The 14,792-nt window shown below is 37.7% G+C and overlaps 1 protein-coding gene across 4 annotated transcripts in view; it reads left to right on the forward strand.

Moving 5' to 3' along the window:
- The first annotated feature begins 3,885 nt into the window (after positions 1 to 3,885).
- The window catches only part of LOC134535844 (ubiquitin carboxyl-terminal hydrolase 34), a 217,103-nt gene continuing 206,196 nt past the window's right edge, over positions 3,886 to 14,792 (forward strand). For 3 of the 4 annotated variants that reach the window (XM_063375172.1, XM_063375173.1, XM_063375174.1), the window contains exons 1-4: positions 3,941 to 4,127; positions 10,501 to 10,597; positions 11,206 to 11,828; positions 13,976 to 14,247. In XM_063375172.1, coding sequence (XP_063231242.1) covers positions 4,085 to 4,127; positions 10,501 to 10,597; positions 11,206 to 11,828; positions 13,976 to 14,247 — 1,035 coding nt within the window. In that variant the 5' untranslated portion in view covers positions 3,941 to 4,084. Of the gene's footprint in view, positions 4,128 to 10,500; positions 10,598 to 11,205; positions 11,829 to 13,975; positions 14,248 to 14,792 lie in introns of all 4 variants that reach the window. The other variant, XM_063375171.1, reaches the window with a different exon arrangement.

Here is a 14,792-nt window from a genome sequence, read left to right on the forward strand (position 1 = left end):
TCTGAATTAAAAATAATATATGTTATGTCTGTATTGCGTGACCTGAAAAAGAAACAAATTACAATTGGCAATTTACACTCCATCCATTTTTCCTTATAATGTACTTTTTCAAGAATGATTAACCATGCAAGGATAGTTGAAGGCAGTGGTAGTGTTGCTGGTAGGCGCGCTCCGATATTGCGGAACATTGCTGTTGGGACCAGGGTTTTAATTAAAGGCCAAGGAGGTACAATGTCAACACAGTGTTTTAAAACATTTTTCACCATACAAATACTGTAGATGCATAAATGTTTTAGGAATTCCACAAACATGACTGCCACCGCCTGACGGTCCCGCGACTAAGAACTGAGTTGAACTTAGGGTCATGGAAGTAATTTACAATAATTTAAATATGAAATTGGTCCAGGATAGTGCCAGGTTAGCCGTGACATCTAACCCAAGTGTTAGTGTGTGTCACCAGCCCCAGGGCAGCTCAGTGGCTGCACCTGTTGGTGAAGACCCTACTATCTTCATCATTGAGAGCACTCTTCTCTGCATAGGTAGTTGTTTCCTAAGTAGGTTGGGCGGAGAACTTCTAAATAAGACAAACATTTTGACGGGCATGGTTTTATTCACACGAATCGATGGGCCGGTACTAAGTCTGAGTCGATACGCTACAAATTACACTGAAAACACTGTTAACACATGTTGCACTTCATGTCACTCGCATACGCTCTCTGGCTGCCATCCCGTTATAGAAAGATTGCGATCTGAATTAGTCGGCCCTGTACTCCTTTTAAAACTCCACCGTGTGGTCACGCAGTGAAGGAGAAGTTACAGTGGGAGGGCCACCCCCTGCACCGCTAACTGGTCCAGATAATCGTGATGAATTAAGTACCGAAGGTTTCGGTTGATTAATAAGTTTTACCAGCACACAGGACTCAGTGATGTAAGTGTTACAGCTTCCACGTGTGACTGTCACATCGTGAACACCTGAAGACTGCCACAAGAGGGAAGTGGCGGAAGAGGTAAGGGATAGCGCCCACGCACGCCACATCCATAAATCATTTATAAAATACTTTACATAAAATGTAATGTCTAAATATCTTATAATTTACTTAGTTAAATACCCATGTGAGACGACTGACAGAAGGTCTAAATATGTGTGTATTATCTATATGGTAATTTTTTATTTTAAAAACAGTCAAACCAGAGACTATTCGTCGCTTGTGGGCTACTCTGTTACCTGTAGCCAGACCATTTATTTATTATTAAATACACTCAGTGAACACTACATATTAAAGTGGCCTGGGGCCACAACAAATATTTAGGTGTTTGTCAAACCAGGTGCTCTTAAGGGGTCACACACATACTGAATATTATGACTTAACATAAATTCTTACGGGAATTAAATACACTGGTAGGTACTCATACAGGTGCCTAACGTACAGCACATAGCACTTATTTAGTTGCGGACACAATTACAAACATGACTCTTGCGGACGTGATTCAAGGGTGCATTCCACCAGCAGGGACTAGTACTGGCGGGGTGGAGATCAAGCTTTACTATCATAGGAGGTACGACATCATGACATATTAGCTGGATAAGAGATACCTAGCTTAATTCAGAATCAAAGAAGCAATGCATGCATGTTATAGTGGTTTTTCTATGAAAAAAGCTCGTTACCTATGTCGTGGGTCAGATTTCACGATTATTAAAAGCATGGCGGATGAGTCGTGGTATACAAAAAGGTGAACGATTAGAAGGTATCTGACACCAACTCAGTTGAGCGGCCTCATGCTGTTTGGGTGAGATTGTGATTTATCCCGCCCAAATGACTGACTGAAGATGTTGACATGATCAACAATAGATGGGAAGACTAGAAGAAACTAGTCTATTTCACATGTTGAGGTTCACAGGCATGTCTTTTCCTTAACATCGTGAAGGATGGTAGTTTGCACAACAATGCCCTCGGAAAAGTAGTCACTATGTGGAAATATACTCATAAGTGTTCAGGTTAAGATACAGAGTTCATTTCAGTGTCTGTATTCTGAGGAGTACAGCTACAATACACAGCTGACTAACCTTTGTAACATTAAAACGAATAATCGACTTATGGTTTAGTATGAAAAAATACATGGCAGGCATCACTTCTGTGAACGAACATTTAAATGGTAATTTTTTCCAGAGTCGGTAAGTGCTAATATTTTCCTCTGCCCAGGTGTCGGGCATGTTTACATGAAGTTTTTTTTTTAAAGAAAGAATGTTTGGTTGAGGGTTTCGGGGGGGGGGGGGGGGTTGGTTAAGTCTTCCAATTCAAAGTGGTCAAGGCACAAGTGCGAGTCAAAGAAGGAAGGTTTATGTCTGCAAATAAATTACTTCAACTAAAGAAATCAGCTAATGCAAAACATTTGTAGGATTTCTACTACGATATGTATATCTGTCGCTTTGGCCTCGCTCATACTAAACCATTGCTGTCCGGAACAGTACTTCTGTTTTCCGTGGCTCTTTGCCTAGGAGCAGAAGATAACTTAAACACATAGAAAATATAGCTGTAGTAGGTTTTGACTGCGAGTGATGACGGACGTTCCTGCGCTTACTCGCGGTTAAGTTGGACAACTCGTTAAATGCAGTATTAGCGGAAGACATTGATTATGATCGTATGGAGGTAGTGTCGCGCAATGATGTAAAGCGGAAAAGCATAAGTGAAACCAGTGATCTGATTGAACGAACAAACAAATCATGCAAGCGTGACGTCCGTTTAAGTAATTCCTTGGGCGAAGACATGTCCGGCGACGGACGAGGCCGGGTGGCCGATCAACAACGTGGAAGTGGGTATGTACCAGGTGGGAGCGCACGTTACCCTGATACCTGTAGCGGTCCTTTCATTGTAGTAGTGGAATCCCTTGATAGTAATATTGGAAACTTGCACCCGATTTCTTTAGGTAAAAGATTGCACCCTAATCGTTATATATTGCAAATCCAACAAGCAGGTCCAAAACGGCTGAAAATGTACTTTAGTACGGCGACAGCTGCCAATCAATTTCTGGACTCTGATACTCCAGGCAAGATGAACCTGCGAGCGAGCATCCCCATGGGTCTGACGAGGAAACAGGGTATCATATATGGTGTTCCTTTGGATGTTAGTATGGAAGAGGTCCTCGACGGATATGAAAGCGCTACCCATAAACTCCTGCATGCGGAACGTCTCACCAAGCATATCCAACGCGATGGGCAGGATCTTCGGGTACCCATCAAGCTCCTCAGTCTCACCTTTGAAGGGCCTCCATATATTAGTATTTTTAAAGAAATATACAAAGTGACCCCTAAAGTCCAGAGCGTTACCATGTGTTATCAGTGCCACCGATTTGGTCACACTGCCAAAAACTGTCGTTCCACGACGCCTCGGTGTGCTACCTGCCTTCTTGTCCATGGACAGGCCTGCCCGACAGTTGGTACACCACAATGTGTTAACTGCCGGGGACCACACTCGGCACTCAATAAAAAGCTCTGCCCCATGTGGGAACGTGAACGTGAAATCAAACGGCTAATGGCTTATCATAATCTTTCGTATGCAGATGCGACAAAGAAGTTACCACCCAGTCCGTGTGTACCGGAACAACAGGTCCATTATCCTATAATAGGGTTCCCTGTTCTGCAACCCCATCTCCCACATACAGTCTCCACCTACAACAGTACACCTGCAGAGGTGGGCAAAAGCCGTTAACCAAAAAAAAAAAAAAAAAAAAAAACAATTAAGAGTTCAAAAAAGTTTCTTTAACAAGACTTTTTGTCCAAAATAAAATTTAATGAGATCCTGTGTAAAAAAAACAACTCTGTTCAATTATTATTCACTATTTCCGGAGAAAAATATTTCTGAAATAAGTAAATTATTTGTAGTACTGACAATGTTACCAGTTAAATTCGGAAGAGGCAACAACATTCACTTCGTGGCTGGAACAATAAATATGGCGGGTTATTGTGTATGTTTTTTGGAGAAAGTGCATTCAATGTTTTGAATTAAGTTTTTCGGCTATTAACCGAATTATGTTTGTGTTGGTAGTGTCAGAAGATATGGATCAATGCTGACATAATTTTTGTAAAATGTGCGATGTTTGCGCAGAATTTTTAGACCTTCTACAAACATGTAAGTTTATTTACTTGTTTATTATTTCTTCAGTTTATATTTCTTGGAGATTTTTTACTATCCTCGTGTTTTTTATTTATCTCAAAATTACCATCAGCACTTGGTCTTTTAAATAAGATATTTTATTTATTTGTGAGACTGAATTTAAAAACAGCTGACGGATAACTGCCAGTCTTTGCGGAACTCAATAAGTTTATGCATATTTGTGGCATTATTTTATGTATCTGTGATGCTTCGATACATCTTTCCTGCTTTCAATATAAATGTAGCTGTAGCTTCATTGTTGGTATTTATTTTAAACCTCTAGACTCAATGTCACTCATACACAAGTTGCGTATACAGTCTTGCACAGTACAAAATCTTGTGATACATACGCACTCAGCATAGTAGTTTCGATAATTTCTGAAGAGTCGCGGCTTAAAAGAAAAATTAACGAAATATTTTTGAACCTACTAAGGTTTCTCAAAAATCATGCCAAATTATTATTTGGGTTAGTAAATTTCAAGTTTAGCGGCCTTTCTGTAATTATATGATTTAATTCTAACAATGGTGTTCTAGAACACTACAGATGTTCCTCTGTTTTTCCTGTAAAGAGAGTGTCAAAATTCGTTCTGGCTTTTGAGAAACTACCGTTTATAGAGATTAACCTGATTGTTATCGCTGTCCTATTGTTTACTTGATTCTAGCTGAAACATGACCTGTGGTTCTCCAGAGATCCTTACGAATACAGTGTAGCCGAGACTGTTTTCTAAAAGACAGGGATGTATAATGTCAGTACGTTACGGTCAGGGCCAAGACAATCAGGGTGGAAAACAGATTAGAGCTGAAAACAGTCTTGGCCCCGGCTTAACGTACTGCCATCAACATCCCTGTCATTTAGAATACAGTATTAGATACGCTGTATTTATAAGGATCTCTGGAGAACCACAGGTTGCAGCTAGTATCAAGTAAACATTAGGGTGGCAACAACAATCAGGTCAATCTATTGTGGAAAACAGTCTCGACTATACTAATAAAAATAAAGCATAACATTGCAATGGCAGCGTCATTGTATTAGCTACCTAATATAACTTACATACGGTGATTTCACAGAAACCATGGATAATTTTTACATGCCCTTTTCAGGGAAAATAGAGGAACGTCTGTAATGTTCTAGATCACCATTGTTGGATTTTTTTTTTATGGAAAACAGCTGAACTTGAAATTTACTTTTTTGTTTTTATATTCAGATTCAGAATATTATACAGTATAGTATAAATGTCACTGATGTAACTTTTGCAAAAAAAAAAAAAAAAAAAAATCAATTTTTTTTATGTCACTGACTTATCCACTTTTTTGCATGATGTTAAAGAGTATTTTGAATGTTGCTGACCTTACTTTAGCAACCTCTCGTTTTTGAAGTGATTCACTACACGAGCAAAATCCTTATGGATGTCATCAACAAAATTAATTTTATGACTGACCCGAATGTTCTCATAATCATGATCTTAAACGTTATAATAGGCTCGCCAACAATCATTTATAATTACCATTCTGGGTAGAAACTTAAATTACAATCTAAAACATGGCAGAAATTAAACATTAACCTCCTCTAATACTCTTAAGAATAACTTGTTAGGTAATAAAATAATTTCAGTAATGCAATGCCACATTTACAATACCTCCAAAGTAAACAAAATAGTTTCTGGAATAGTCTTCTGCACTGGGCACTACTCTAGAACTTACCATATTTTTATAACAATCTGATTTAATTTTGTGAAGTTCATGTTTGATGATAGTAAAAGCCATTAAAAAATGAGATAAGTAAAAATGTGGATGGGAAAATTTTATAAAAAAATAAACACAGATTTTTCCAAAACATTTATCTTTTTTTCCAATACTAACTAACATAGATTTACACATTTTGAAATAAGTCAAAATAAAATAATAAAATTCTTTAAAATTTTATTAAATTTGTGTCCAGTATCTTATTTAATAATAGTATCTTTCAATGCTATAGTTTGTATGTGTGTATAGTGTTTAGTATAAATCTTACATTTATTACAAACTTTATACCATTTGTAAAATTATACGTTACCATTATTTTATTACATTACAGGTAAAAAACTTCAAAGTTAAAAAGTAGGTACTTATACAACACTGGAGTATGCCCTTATGTAAAGCACCTACTTCTCCTCTCCCCCCTCCCCCAAACTTGATAGTTAATTTCTTTTGTTATTTGGTTATGTTTGTGAAAAATAATAATTATTTTATTTATTTTTGTGTTTCTGTGATAGTTTAAAACTTTTTGAAAAATTTTCCAGTTTTGCAGGAATATTTTCTTAAAAATACTTTTCCGGAAATCTATAAAACATATAAATTATTCCACATGAATAACAATCTGAATTCACTATTTCATTCCTCTCAATTATAAAATAATTATTTTGAACCATTACCTATGCAAAACTAGCAGCAATAATATCTATTATTTTCCGCACAGTTGGCACAATTGCTTCCAATAAAAATGCAGTCTCACACAAATAATTTAATATGGCCTAAATCATTCAACGTCAGGTTTACTGTATCGGAAAATAACATCTGTGCATCAGTTAGTAAATTACAATGAACATGGTGATACCCTTTCGTAGAATCATCCATTATAGTTGTAGAAAGTAGGGTGTAATACCCTTTTCTGATTTTTAGAAATTTTTTTTGAAGTAAATCAGCACTTATTCTATATTACCAACATAACTGTATACACATAAATAGTTATTGCAGTACGTAAGCACATAACACAAATCAAGCATGGTGTCCTTGCTACTCTGTGTGACAATCTTAGACACACTTAGTTGGACAGAATATCTACAGTCTGAGTCTTGATAAAAGAGTTAACCTCCTAAAATGGTCGACTAATTTTTCTGGAGTCATACAGCTTGGATGAGACAATGTGTTCACAGTATGAAATGATATGACACTGACTTTTTTGATTTTTGTCTGGTAGTCTAACCCCCATATCACCCCAAGAAATAGGTTATAATAATATGTACTACATATGCTATACTGTATTAATGAGTGAATAATGTTTGTATAGTCAAAATAAAATAATAAAATTCTTTAAAATTGTAATAAAGTTTGTGTGTCCAGTATTTGATTCATTACAAGCAACCATAACGAAAGCCTCTACCGTGTGTAAAAAAATTACCATTCTAACAAATTTAACTATTTTGATGTATGCTTTTACTTTAATTACATAAAAGATAATCTAGTTAATTGTACAGTGAACTCGAATATGTCTTGTTATTGTTGGTTTATAGACACACACATGACATTGAACTTGAAATGATTTTATAACCTCATTCAATTTTATTTGCTGATATTAGGATTTGCTATAAACTATTGATATTATTTGCAAAATCTTTGAGGTAAAGGTACAGCAATGTACACGATTTAAGTGAAAGTGTTTCTATTTAAGTTATGATGTGACGTAATGGTCTTTGATAATACTACTACTGAACACACACAAACCAATGTAATTTACTAGCTACAAACAAATCATTGGGGTCAATTCTCTGCTTCGTCAGGACCACTGGGTCCTTCTGGTGATGATGGGGTTGCAGAAGTATAGATGAAATAGATATTAAGTATAGGAATATAGTTCTGGGACAATGAAGAAAATCTGCAATCTATAGCTGAAAACTCCTAAGACCAAGAAAGAGCTCATCAACGTCGGAGTAATAGTGCCAGGTTCAGCCTCATTGTCATCTTGTGACACTAATAGACAGACAAAATGACAGATGTGGTATGAATCGAAAGATCGGCAGAACTCCCTAAATCAGATATCAATAGGTAAGATATTCCTGAATATTTGATTATGCTAAAGGTTCTATCTAAGGGCACGGTTGCCTTGAATCGTCTTATCCTTCATGCGGGGCTCCAAGGACTCAGAAACCCTCACACCGCGAAAGATGTCTTGCTTTTTTCACACTTTTATTAGCTTGACCTGCATGTATGAAGGAACTATGTAATAAAATATTTACATTCAGTTTTTACCCACTTTTAATTGTTCGAATGTGTTGAAATTTTGCATACTTATAAACAACCTCTGACAATACCAATAGTTTGATAGTTTAAGACCTTATTGTTAAGGGGGAGAGGGGGGGGGGGGTCAGAGGGTCAGAAAACTACTAATTTCAAGCCATGGATAATAACCATGTTTTGGTGTATCCATGAGGTCGGGGCATGGTGGAAATTTTCCCCAGCATCGACTGTGCCCCCCCCCCCCCCCCCCCCCGCCTCCCCCCCCCGGGGGGATGGGGAACACAGTATTCAGCTAGAGTTGAACCAAAACTAACTACTTAGTACTTATACTGACCTTTTGTAAAGACTTATCACAATGTGTGATTATAGTCCGTTAGGTTTAATCACTTTTAGTTTAATTGTTATGTGTAATATAGTGTGCTTTTGAAATGTTTAAATTGATTGTTCCCAGGTTTTAGGAGGCATAATATGGATTATGATTGTGATGCTCAATGTAAGATAAGGTAGTCTGGTAGTTAAGAAAATTCCCAAACAAGCTGTGGTTGAAAACCAACTACTGATTGTTCATTTTGTTGCAGTTATTTAGTAAAGTCTTAATTCACAAAAAAAAAAGTTTTTATTGAAGAACGTATAACCAAAATCAACACCACATTAAATTAGTTACAACTGTTATCTGAATAAGTTTTTGATACGACCAACCATAACTGCAAGGGGTTGAAAAATTGGGGGACAAAAAAAAATCGTAAATCTGTTCGTAGGTACAACATTGAATTCGTATGAATTTTGTATTAATCTTATAATTTTTATCTAAAACTTTTGTCTAAAAAATTTTTTGATTAGACGAACCATTGCTGCAAGGGGTTGAAAATATGAGGGGTAGAATTTCAAAAAATTCATATATCCCTTAGCAGGTACACTATCAAATCTGTTCAAATTTGTATATAAAGCTCAGTGTACACAGGTCTCTTTCTTGTACAAGAATGTGCACACCTTCTTGGTTATCTCAACTTGTGGCAAACTTACATGGGAGCTATTAGTATGCATGGACTTTATACTAGCAAGTGTGATATAAGAATGGCTATTTTTTCACTTTATTTCTAATAAAAGTGCAGTGTAAACAAGCTCATTCTTAGGAGTGTATGAAAAGATAATTTAACATTTGTTTCCTCTTACATACTAAGTTTTAGTACAAAATAAAAATTCCGGCAAAATAAAAATAATGCATGCCTTAACTAGAACTGTGTAGCCCATTATTTTTCTTTCATCCTAGCTAGGAATTGGAATTATTGTTCACTTTATATATTAGTGTTTGTTGTTATGTGAAAGCACAAAAATAAATTAATGTTGGCTGTGCTTTTTCCATTGGACAAAAAACTGAAATAATATTTTATTTTAAAATGGCTTTAGCTTGATACTTAAGTTTAAGTTACTTAATATATTTTACATGATTTTTCTGGATATACTACAACAAAATTTAATTTTTGGATTAAATTTAAAGTTACTGCGACAACAACTGAAATAGACATTTTATTATAATGGCACATGTAAAAAATAATAGTTTTTTAGTGAGCAAAAATTTTTGTGTGAAATGTTTTTTTAAATTTTGTTTATTAATTTGGAATTTATAATTCCCTTAACTTTATTTAAATGAAGAGCAATAATTATCATGCAATGAAAGATGCACCTAAAGTATAGAATTAGAAACTATGTTTATAGCTTATTTGAAAAGATTTCCATTATATTTTATTTCCATTACTATATATATTTATTATAAACTGTACAAACATTTGATCAATTTTTCTAAATCATTAGCTAAACAAAACTTATTCATTTAAATGTCTCTCCAATTAAATTAATCAAGTTTCTTAGTAAATTTTTAATATATGTAATGCTGATAGTTTTAAAAAACCTGAGTTGTGAAAAGGTCAAAATTGTATATTTGAAAATATTTCAAATATACAGTATAGGTGCTCACCATTTTGCTTTGATATCAATGAAACAAGAAGTAAATTTAATTTTCAAAGAACATTCATTGAAAACAATTCCCATTTGCAGCTACAGTAAATGTTAAACATAACAGGAATTTTACATTTTATTTGAGCTTTTTGTGAATAATATTAAATAAAAATAGTGGGGTGATTAAAATACTTTTACATAAATTAATTCAACAGACATAATGAAATAATTAAATAAACATCTATCATAGAGAATTGAAGCTTCAATGAATCCTTGAGATCTTACTTAGGTATAAGTGTGATGTAGGTCTGGATGTATAAATTTTTTTGTTTCTGAAGTGAAATGTCATAATTATTCAAAACTGTTAATATATATATTGTCTCTTGTGTCCTTTTTGCAGATGAAGAAAGGGTCTCTGGTGAAGCAGATGAACGGCCAGTTCTACGGAAAGATGAAGTCGAAACCGTTTTTATGTACATACAGTCATGGACCCAGAGGTAACTTATGTTTCTTTATTATTCTGTTAGTAACACAACTTTCTTGAGGTTTAATTTACGATTTTCAATTTCCAGATTGATCCATAAAATACTGTGTCTCATATACCACATAATGCCAGTGTTTCCAATGCAGTCCTACAGTATGTTTCAGCTAATCTGTACATTTGTGAATTTTTGTAAAGCATTTTCTTACTTATGGTGTCTTTTTCCCAAAAAAAAAAAAAAAAACTACACTTAAATTTTTGTTGAAGGAGTTGTAACACAAATAGTTAGATACCAACTCTTTTTGAAACATCAATATGGTACTGGATTTAAATTTCAGAGAGCAATAAATTTAAGACATAAAGTAGTTTTGTGTATTTTATTTAGAGATACTTTGCATAGATAATTATTTTTTTTTTCTCCATAAATCAAACAATTGAAAACCTCTGCAGTGCTATCTGTTTTCATGCCTCTGTGAGGGGGAGAGTGTTGTAAGTTGTATAGTTTTTGGCATTTTCAAGATCTAATTGTTAGTTGATGAGAGCAAACAGCTTGTAAGATGTGTTAGGTGTTGCGTGATGGAATGAAGCAGGTGGTGACTGATGCTTGTGCTGCTGGGTTCGCAGGCAGTGCATGTGCTGCTTCCGGGACAGCAAGAACTTTGAGCGGTTCAACCTGGTGACCCAGAGCATCATCTCGCTCGCCATCGGCCAGCTGCGCGACCTGAAGGAGGAGCTGCAGCGGGCCCGGGATGGCGGGGAGAAGGCCGCGGAGGTGACGGTGGACGTGGTGGGGGACAAGGAGGAGGGGGGGGAGGAGGAGCGGTGGAGCGTGGAGGAGAAGGAGCGGCTGGTGCACTTCGTGGCCAAGATCTTCCTGCTGAACTTCCCGCTGTACGTGGCGTACAAGCACGGGGCCCAACCCCGGGCCGAGGAGGTGACCCAGCAGGAGGCTGTGTTCTGCGACCTGCACGACCCGGAGATCCCCGCCTACCTGCTGCGCAACGTGTGCCTGTTCTGCAAGGCGGGGGGCGTGCGCGTCATGACGGCCTGCTTCGACCTGCCCGGCCCCGACCTGCTGCCCGTGCCCGTGGCTCACGCCATCGTCGCCGTCGTCTGCAACCTCAAGCTGTGGCTCAACCTGCGCTCCATCATGCAGCTGTTCGTGCCGCTGCGCGCCAAGGTGCTGCGCTACATGTGCTGCCTGGCCGACAAGGACCTGCGCACCCCGGGCATCAAGTCCATGGCCGGTGCGTTCCCTCCCCTTCCACAGTGTGCACCAGGGCTTGTCTCGGGGTAGTCCAGGTGTAAAGATAAATATAGTTACTGTATTATACCACGTCATTACAAATATAACACACTTTTTGCTAACCCATAATTTTTAAGCTTGCTGGACAAAAATTAGTTATGCTAGCGCGCGCGCGCACACACACACACACACACACACACACACGCACACAAACACAAACACAAACACACACGGACACACACGGACACACAGAGAGACACAGTGACACACACAGACACACATAGACAGACACACACACACAGGATTGTTACGTCTGTACATTTGACTCGGCGAACGAGACCAGTGCTCAACCGCACACACACTGCCTCTATGTGAGCATAAGGCAGTAGCTATCAGTGAGACATTGATGTTTCAAGCGGATAGGGTAAATATAAGAATGTGACAGAGTGGAAAAAAGGGGCAATCGTGTTTGGCCATGCCCATTGCCATACAGTGCGTGAAGTTGCAGAATTTGTTGTGTTTCGCAGTGGACTGTTCAACATTGGACATGTGTGCAAGCAGTGGTGTACTACACATGGCCACGAAACATGACGTCAGAATTGTAGTCGGAAAAAGATCCTGACTGAGAGGGACCGGAGACGCGTTTCACGGCTTGTGACTCATAATCGCTTCCAAACCCGACAGAAATTGCTGCAGTCAGTGAATGAAGGTCCGTCCCAAACTGTTAGCGAGAGAGCATTGCAACGGGAACTGCATGAAATGAACATGTGGAGTCGGTCACCTTGCAAGAGGCCTTTGCTCACACAGGCACATAAAGCTGCGTGTTTTCAGTGGGCTAGAAATCATTGAACGTGGACAGTAACTGACTGGTGGAGCGTAATGTGGTCTGACGAATCTCATTTTTGCTTTTATTCCAATGACGCACGCCATCTAGTGCACCGAAGGCCAAATGAAGCATTTCATCCTGGATGTGTGCAAGGTCAGATTCAAGCCAGAGGTGGGTCTTTGATGTTGCGGGGGTGTTTTTCATATCATGAATTGGGCCTGCTCACTGTGGTGTCCACTAACATTCTGGATGAACTGTCAATATCTATTATGTTTTTTTTCAAGTTGACAACAGCAAAGTTCATCAGGCTGGATGCATATGTGACTGGTTTTGTGAACACTCCGCTACCCTATTTCATCTTGATTGACCTGCCATTTCACCTGACTTGCACTCCACTGACAATCTGTGGGACATGTTGGAACAGCGGGTAAAACACCGTCATCAGCATTCCTGATATTTAGTGGAATTGTGTGATCAAATTCTCAGTGAGTGCCTTAACCTGAATGTGACACCTGCACAACCTCGTGGACTCACTTCCTTACAGAATGCAGGCGGATATAAAGTCCAGAGGCAGAGTTACATGGTATTAAATGGTGCTTGTGATGATTTTCCAGGGGTGATTTTTTGTCCGGCGAGCTTACGTGTTATTTGAATTACTACAGGTTAATTTTCTTTTAAACACAAGAATAAATATAAGTTATGATTCAATTTTTTTAATCTTTTTTTTATATTTGACTTAACTATTATAACATATTTCTCAAACATGTGTGTATAGTGCACCTACAATTTGAGAACCACTGGTCTAGAAGGTCCACATCTAGGCAAAGCATACCATTTATCTTCAAAAATTACATTTTATTAATATTTCTTATAATTGATCTGAAATAAGCAAAAACTAACCGTTCAGCATAGCTGGTGAAGCAAAATGTTTTCATGTGTACTGCTCAAGATCAACTTTCATTGTCCTTCAGGTATTATGCCTGAATAGTATTAACACTAGCCTAGTAACTTGTAGGCAAGCATCGAGCAAATCAGTCACATTGTTTGCACTACAAAAATGTAACCATCACACTAAATCTAATTGTATTAATTAATTTATTGTTATTTTATGGTTTAGATATCAAATTGAGAAATGTAATTATCAAGATGAAACATATGGCCTTGGAGTTATTTCAAGATTCGATAACATGATTTACGCAGCTAAAAATTATTTTGATAACACAGGTTTCTAAAAAAAAATTCTTAAATCAAGACAGTAATATTGTTTGAACTGTTTTATTTTCAACAAATTTATTAATCGTTATTGTTTTTGGTTTTGTTAGATTTTATGTGGAGTGCGGTGAAGGATCCTCTGGACTCTCCGCTGACGTTCGACCGAGATGGCCTGGACCTAGCGTTCAAGTACTTCACCAGCTCGACCCTGACGATGCGGCTGTCGGGGATCGCCCAGATCAACAGCCACATCAACATGTTCAACGAGCTGTGCAACAACGAGAGCATCATCGAGGTGGAGAACGTGGGCCAGAACCTGGCCAACTGGCTGGTGGAGAAGCAGATCATCTCCCACATCTTTGGCCCCAACCTTCATGTCGAGGTACAGTGTCTGTTCACTTCCTTCGACCTGCCTTCGTGTGGCAAGAGTAACACCTGCTAAAAAAAAAACTACATTTTCATCTCCCACTGTATTTGTGTTTTGAGAAGGGTTTGTATAGGCACCGTGCACGCTACTCTAGCGGCGAACGTGGTAACTAACTGCAGGACGGTAGGAATTGAGACACTGCACGTCACCAGCCTTCAGGGTAAATTGTCAAATCGATTAGCAATATGGATGGTGGTAAAAAGCGAAAAGGTAACGCAAATTGCTGTCTGCTTAGGCACAGTAGTGCTTACAGACATACATAGTCAGATATTGTGGTTTATTCAATTCCAAAGCGAAAAAATGAAGAGGGACAGAAGGAAATTGGTGGATTAAAGCTGTATGCCTTCACAGCTTATAAAGTACCTATGATAAAATTAAAATAGCTTGTATACACTATTAGGAAATCCGTTAATTTATGCACAAACTATGTGGAGATTATGTTATTGGTACGGAAATCACATTTTTTACTTAAATTCGTGCATAGTTTCTTTAGCAGAGAT

The sequence above is a fragment of the Bacillus rossius genome, chromosome 10 (assembly GCF_032445375.1).
Source record: "Bacillus rossius redtenbacheri isolate Brsri chromosome 10, Brsri_v3, whole genome shotgun sequence".
In the NCBI taxonomy this organism is placed as follows: domain Eukaryota; kingdom Metazoa; phylum Arthropoda; class Insecta; order Phasmatodea; family Bacillidae; genus Bacillus; species Bacillus rossius.